The sequence below is a fragment of the Meles meles genome, chromosome 2 (genome assembly GCF_922984935.1).
Source record: "Meles meles chromosome 2, mMelMel3.1 paternal haplotype, whole genome shotgun sequence".
Classification (NCBI taxonomy): domain Eukaryota; kingdom Metazoa; phylum Chordata; class Mammalia; order Carnivora; family Mustelidae; genus Meles; species Meles meles.
Window position 1 is genome coordinate 166,319,398 of NC_060067.1, and position 7,524 is coordinate 166,326,921.

A 7,524-nucleotide genomic window follows, 5' to 3' on the forward strand; every position below is an offset into this window, starting at 1 on the left:
AAGCCTCTCCGCCCAGCCTCCCATCTCATGGCAGGCCACAGCACCCTTAAGGGCATATGGGGTCTGACTCTTGTAAACAGCAGGTGGACCAAATGTTCCAGGACTGGTCCTGGGCGGGAAGCCAGTCCAGGTGGATACTGACCCTGAGACACCTAGAGGCACCTGGGGGCACCTGGTGGCCCTCTTCCTCATGGAGGCTCAGCTGGTTCACCCCTAGGCCAGGACTGCCCTTGGGGCCTCTGCTTCTCCCAGCATCCCACTGTTCACACTCTGCTCTGCCTCTCTCACTGGTGCACATGTCACCAAAGCACAGCTCTAAGAGCTGGAAGTGACTGCAGCATGTGGATAATCAGTGCCGAATTTTTCCTTGTCCTTTAAAAAAAAAAAAAAGAGTTTATTTATTTGAGGGAGGGAGGGAGAAGTGCAGGGGAGGGATAGTGGGAGGGGGAGAAGATGACGCCCGGCTGACCAGGGAGTCAGACAAGGGGCTCTATCCCAGGACTCTGAGACCATGACCTGAGCCAAAGGCAGATGCTTAGCCCACTGAACCACCCAGGCACCTCTTTTTTCTTATGAAGTACGTTTTTAGACTTTTGATTTTGGAATGATTTTAGATTGACAGCCAAATCACAATACAGTACAGAAAGTTCCTGATTACCCTTCCTCCTGCTTCCTCTCCTGTTAACATCTTACACAAAGATGACACAGTAATCAACACATGAACTCCTTATCCATACACTATTAAGCAAGCAGCAGGGTTTACTAGGATTTCACCAGTTTCCCACCAATGTCCATTTTCTGTTTCAGGATCCACCTAGGGCTGCATCTTACAGATGGCCTAGAGAGCAGATGGGGCTCCCCCAAGGTCCTTTTTTTTTTTTTTTTTTTAATATTTTATTTATTTGACAGAGAGAAATCACAACTAGGCAGAGAGAGAGGAGGAAGCAGGCTCCCTGCGGAGCAGAGAGCCCGATGTGGGGCTCGATCCCAGGACCCTGGGACCATGACCTGAGCCGAAGGCAGAGGCTTTAACCCACTGAGCCACCCAGGCGCCCCTCCCCCAAGGTCCTTTAGCAAGCTGGTGGCAGGGCACAGGCTGAGCCAAACCTTCCTCTGCCTGCAACTTGGGCTACTGCCCTCCTCACCCTACTGCTTTGCAAGGGGACTGCGCCCGTTGCCCCATGGAGGCCTCTGGAGTTGACGACACCCTTGCCCCACCCTGTCTGCCCATTCTCGGCCCTGTTTCCAAGGCTGCCTACATGGCCTTCCTGCGCATGCGCTCACACGCATGTGCGTCCACGTGCTCGGAAATGGCTGCCTCCGGGTTTGCTCCCGTGGACGCTGGGAGTACTGTACGGGGCGATCGACCAGTCCGGCAGCTCTTGTCCATCAGGCCGGGCAGCCACCCTGCCCCCTCCCCATCAAGCAGGTGCTCCACCCGCTCTGGGAAGGGAGGATGCAGAACGAACTCTCACGGAGAACTTTCTTTGTTTCTGGTTCTGGAGGCTTCTCCTTCAGCCCCCTTTCCTCCCTCGGCTTCTCCTGTGGGTCTTAGGGCCTCTGCTGCCTCTGTCTGGCATGTGCTGTCTTCCAACCAATGCCTTGAGAAAGTCTACTTTGTCCTGTTTCCTTCGGCACTCCCAGAAGGGCTGGGTACACCGCCTGGAGGGCCCTCTGCCTAGGCAGCCCTTTCAGCTTACACGGGGCTTTCCTGTTGCCTCGTGTGCTCCCCGCCACAGAGGTGATTAGGTCCACTTAACAGGGGAGGAGTGCTTTTCCCAGTGACAGTGGGGAGTGAAGCGGGGTTTGCTGCAGTCTGCTCTTCCAGGCAGTCTGGTGTTTATCTTAGGCTGCCTCTGAGGCTCTCAGAGCCCTGCCAGACATGACCTCATTCTCTCTCAAATCATCTCTGGGAGGCAGAAAGGAGTCTGAGACCAACGCTGTCCCCACTTCACAGATGTGAAAACCGATGTACGGACACTCACACACAACAAGTATGTTAACAAGCTGCTCTGCATTCCCCGGGGCCAAACTCGGCCTCATGAGTTCCAGCGTTTGGGAGGAGAGGGGTCTTGGATAGGGCTGCGGTCAGCAGTATTCACCAAGTGGCTCAAAAGCTTGTGGGCCCAGCAGGGATGCCCTACACCTACCACAGGGCCCTGCCCCCAGGGAACTTGCTGTCAATTCCCTATGTAAGAGGGGCCTGAGGAGGCCAGTCTGGAATTCCTGAGAGTATAGTTGGGTGGCGGTCCTGTAGTCATATTTCATGGCAGTGGGCCTTTGTGTGGCAGCAACAAGTGCTGTGGCCCGGAGGGGTCCGCCTGAGGGCCAGGCTGCCTGGTCACCATGACCTGCACTGGACAGTCTACAGAGCTCCTCCTGTGATGTCTCACCTCCCCCAACAACCCTGTGGAAGAAAGGCTATTATGAGCCTAGTCTACAGATGAAGAAACTGAGGCCCACAACTCATTCAGAGGCTCAGGCTCAGTAAGCTGTGGCCGGGCATCTGGTTCCAAGTCCAATGCTTTGTCTACACCTTCCCAGAAGGAAGGAGCACAAAGCTGGCAGGACGGACAGGGGAGACCCAACCGAGGATGAGGAGCCCAGACTTGGCTGGCTTCACAGTTTCACTCCAGTTGGCCCTGCATTCCTGTCCTGACAGTAGATTAAAAAAGCTCTGAGAAGGAAAGGTCGGTCTGGGAGAGAAGTCGGAACTCGCCAAAACAACCCACACCCTGCTCTCAAAGCTCCAGGCCACCAGGTAGTTCGAGCTGGGTGTGTGTGTGGGGTGGGGGGGTGGGGATGAAGGAGCAGGACCTGGTCCCTGCCCTCCCAGGGCTCTCAGTCTGAAGTGGAGAACGCCCTAAAACTACGTGGGAAATGCAGTGGACAAGGGGCCAGAACACGGATGAAGGCTGGGGCTGGCTGATTCCAGGCCCAAATCCCCTCCTCCCATGGCCAGGCACACCTTGACCATCCCAGCCCTGCTCCCTCTCTCCTCTGAGCACCTGTCACACCTCTTGCCCAACCCATTCATTTAGCACTTGGCTTATAACCCTCAGTTGACTTTTTATTATATATTTATGTCCACCTCCCCAAGGTCAGACTCTCCTCCAAGGCAGGAGCTAATGTTCCCCCTGCCATGGTGACATGCGGTACATTTTTAGTGAAGAAAGGTTATTTGGGAATGATCGATTTGGGCCATGCCATGGTAGGTGTATGACCAAAGTTGAACAGTAGGTCCCAGCCACGGCCCCAGGCCTCCGTGATGTCATCTGGATTGTTGTGACGTCATCGTCGCTGGCCACAGTGGGGCTCCGCAGCCCGTGGGCAGGATGACGTCATCGTCGGAACCCGCGCGGCCAAGTGCTTGCCGGAAGCATTAGTGAGGCTGGTGGCTAGAAACGTCCGGAGAGAGAGGCGGGGGTGGAGGGGTAACTGATTAAAAAGCAGAACCGGCTCCGCGGCGCCCACTGCCCAGGCCCGGCTCCGAACGCACGGACTGGCCCCACCCCCGCCTTGACCGACGCGAGCCAGCCAATCCGGGCAGGCCGCGGTGACGCGTAGCCTATCAGCGGACAGGGCTCGCCGGGCGCTTCCGCATTCTCGAGCGCTTCTGGCTGGAGTCGGCAGGGGGAGGGGGCGAGGGCCGCGAACCGCTGTCGCACCCGTGTCCCACCCTGTCCTGCGCGGCCGGTCTGCGGGGGGCCCGTCGGCCATCTCCCAGGGGACCTGATGGCCTCGGAGGGCCTGGCGGGGGCGCTGGCGGCGGTGTTGGGGGGCCAGGGGCTGAGTGTGCACAGCTGCGACTCGGAGCCGGCCGGGGAGCCCCTGGCGCCTGTGCGGCTGCGGAAGGACGTCTGCTACGTGGTGCTGGCCGTGTTCCTCAACGAGCAGGTGAGCGTCCGCCCGCCGGGCCCGGCGCCCGGCCCTCCGCAGCGCGCAGCCAGCCCCGGTGGGGACAGCGGAACTGCCGGCAACAGCCACCACTTAGAGCGTGGTGCTTCCCAGTTTTGCAAAGCACTCTCACTCACACTTAACACCTGGGCCTCGAGCGACCCAGCCCTGAGGTTGTCCCTCTATCCTGAAGAGGCATCTGAGGCCCGGGAGCCCGTTCATGTCCTCCCACTAGGCCTCAGTGTCTTGAGAGGAGGCCTGTCCTATTCATCTTTCCCTGGAATCTAGCACAGTGCCTGCCGCTAGTGGGCCCAAAGATCTGCCCAGTGCCTCAGAGACCTCCTCTGAGTCCCATGGACAGTAATGGCACGACCTGTGCTTCTGTCAGACCTTCTGTCCCACTGTGTGGTGCTCTTTCTGAGCTCATCCTTGTGCAAGCTGCTGCAACAACAGCTAGAAGGGGCCAGGGCCATGGATAGGAACTGTGTGTGTGTTGGGGGGGGGGGTGTGTTTCAAAGCCCAGGCCCCAGTGTGAGGCCCTGCCACAAACAGTTTGTAAATCACCAGGGGAGGTGAGAGATATACATAGAGACATATGGCATCTAGACATAATCAGTGCAGGACACATGGCAAACCTCACCGTGGGGCATAATCCCTAGCCCCTGAAACAGCTCCTGGGAATCTTAGCCCATTTCTGAAATGGAAGTCTGAAGAATGCAAAGAGGGATACATTGCAGAGCGAGACAGCCGCGACCCCCAGGCACACAAGGACCAGCTCCCTGGAGAGCTCAACCATCTGGGGTGTGCACCAGTAAGGGGGTTTTTCCTGACTGTATTTGAGATGGGCTCTAACGCCAGGGCTAGGGAACGTTCCCAGCAAGGATCCTCTCTCTCCCCTTAGGATGAGGTGCTGCTGATCCAGGAGGCCAAGAAAGAGTGCCGTGGGTCTTGGTACCTACCTGCAGGGAGAATGGAGCCTGGGGAGACCATCGTGGAGGCACTGCAGCGGGAGGTGAAGGAGGAGGCCGGGCTGCACTGTGAGCCTCTGACATTGCTGTCTGTGGAGGAGCGGGGCCCCTCCTGGATCCGCTTTGTGTTCCTCGCTCGAGCCACGGGTATGGCCTGTCTATGTGGCAGTGTTTGGCCAGGGGAGGGGGTGGCAGCTGATACCTTTCCCCCAGCTTGTCCTCTAGTGAGATGAGCCCCTAGTCTGTCTGGTACAAGCCTGGCATCTCCAGCCTGAGGATGTGACTCCCAGCCCCTACCAAAGCCTACCAGCCCCTATCCTGGGGTGGGTCAGGGCTCGAATGCCTGGGTGGCCATCTAATCTGCCAGACCGGGCACTTCTCTCAACAAAGACACTTCCCCCCACCCCATCCTCAACATCTCCTCCAGGTGGAATTCTGAAGACTTCCAAGGAGGCAGATGCAGAGTCCCTGCAGGCTGGCTGGTACCCACGAACCTCCCTGCCCACTCCGCTGCGAGCTCAGGACATTCTGCACCTGGTAGAGCTGGCTGCCCAGTACCGGCAGCAAGCCAGGCACCCTCTTCTTCTGCCCCAGGAGCTTCCCTGCAGTCTGGTCTGCCAGCGGCTCGTGGCCACCTTTACAAGCGTCCAGACAGTGTGGGTGTTGGTGGGCACAGGGGGGATGCCTCACTTGCCCATCACTGCCTGTGGCTTCACTCCCATGGAGCAAAGGGGTGGCATCAAGATGGCCATCCTGCGGCTGCTACAGGAGTGTCTCACCCTGCACCACTTGGCGGTGGAGACCAAGGGGTTGCTTGGACTGCAGCACCTGGGCAAAGACAATGCAGATGGCATCTGCTTGAATGTGCTGGTGACTGTGGCTTTTCGGAACCCAGGCATGCAGAGTGAGCCCCCAAAGGTTCGGGGTGAGAACTTTTTCTGGTGGAAGGTGATGGAGGAAGACCTACAAAGCCAGCTCTTACAGAGGCTTCAGGAATCATCTGTTGTCCCAGTCGACAGATAGGAAGGTGCCATCATTGTGCAAGGAGCTGGGCACCTGTGCCCCCCACCCCACTGCAGCCCTGCCTTGCTTTGGGGAGGCAGGAGGTTGGCAGTCAGGGGTCTTGTTGCATTGGGAGCAGGTGATTCTCCTAGTTCTCAGGGTAATTTCCTTCTCTGTGGAATAGGTCCCAACAGTGCACTGAAAGGACAGTGCCTTTAACCAAACAAGAAGGTCAGAGCTCAAGGAAATAATTGCCCTGTGGGCAAGATGAGGGCACTACTCCCTAAGGGGATGTGGGAACTTTCTGAACCCGAGAGGGTATCTACTCATCATTTTCCATGCTTGCCTCAGTAAAGGCCTACATCTGGATTCTCATGCACTTAGAACACGGACTGGGGGTGCTGGGGGAGGTTGTTCCAAGGGAGTGGGCTCCATGCTGAGTAAATAGGTGGTTCTTCCTTTGCCTTCCTGTCTAAATATCTCTGTGGGGAGGAAGTGAGCAGGAAGGGGGGGACTGCATCAAAAAAGCTCCTCCCCTTGTCCCACCACAGTCACCCACGTCTTCCCGGACAGCAAGTGGGTGTCCTAGACTGCAGGTGACTGGAGAGGGCGGGCTTCCTGCCATCCACCATAGCCTCTGTTGCCCACCGGGGCTCTTTCTATGGCCTGCCAGGGTGGGATGTGTCCACCTCCCTTCCAGGGTTTGAACCGTGAGAACACCAGAAGCTTTAGGTGGGCAAGGGGTCGTACAGGAAGAGCTGGTCCTGCCTCTTGGCGGAGTTCCATCTCCTTGAGCTTCCTGTTCCCTCCCTGCATCACTCTGCTGGCCTCCAGGCTCCTGCCTTTCTACAACTCCAACCCAAGCCTGACCATAACCCTTTATTCATTTCTGCTCAGCCCAGCCGAATCATGATTAAAACACTTTTTTAAAGAGAACTTTACTAAAATTTAAGGGAAAACCACAGGGAGTGAACAAAGAAAATATACTGTGTGCTACTCACTGCGTGTAATACAGATTTCTGGTTCTGAGCAAGGGCACACTTGTCTAGGCTTCCCTTCTGAGGTAACTCCACTCTGACACTGATCGACCAGGATAAGGCTCCCTTTCCTTTCTTGTGCTCTCTGAGGACAAACATCTCCCACATGATGGAATCAAACACTTTCTCTTTGGTTCCCTTCTCTTAGCGTCTGAGGGACCCACCAGTCCATATCCCTTTTGAAGGGCAACCTTTGTTCTCACTTTATTTAGCCTACAGTGGTTTTCAACCCTGCCCATTAAAATTGCCTGGAGAACTTTAAAAACAATTCTGGGCCCATCCCTGAGACACCGATTCCACAGGTATTATGAAAAGCAAACCAAGTGATTCTGACTCGCACAGAGGTTAGAGGCGCTCATCAGCCCTGTCCGAGTTTTCAACTTGCTGTGTCCTGGAGTTGTCTCAGCTACCTTCCCAAGGGCATCCCCCACAGACAGACAACTCGGGACAGGTTTTTAAAACAGGAGGTCCACTAAGGCATTCACACAACTCCCAATGTAAACACCCCCAAGTGAGACTTGCGTACAGATGTCCAGATGGCCTGTTCTTCCCCAGTGTCTCCAGGGCTAGCTGGCTCTCAGCTGTAGGTAAGCTGGGCAGAAAGTGTTGCTTGGCCAAGA

At 56.4% G+C, this 7,524-nt stretch overlaps 1 protein-coding gene across 1 annotated transcript; it reads left to right on the forward strand.

Annotated features, from left to right (window-relative positions):
* Positions 1–3,634: 3,634 nt before the first annotated feature.
* On the forward strand, positions 3,635–7,389 carry NUDT18 (nudix hydrolase 18). The gene is made up of 3 exons (XM_045987831.1): positions 3,635–3,897; positions 4,799–5,012; positions 5,293–7,389. Exons 1-3 carry the CDS (start codon positions 3,736–3,738, stop codon positions 5,886–5,888), a joined length of 972 nt encoding a protein of 323 aa, XP_045843787.1. The 5' UTR covers positions 3,635–3,735; the 3' UTR covers positions 5,889–7,389.
* Positions 7,390–7,524: the final 135 nt, after the last annotated feature.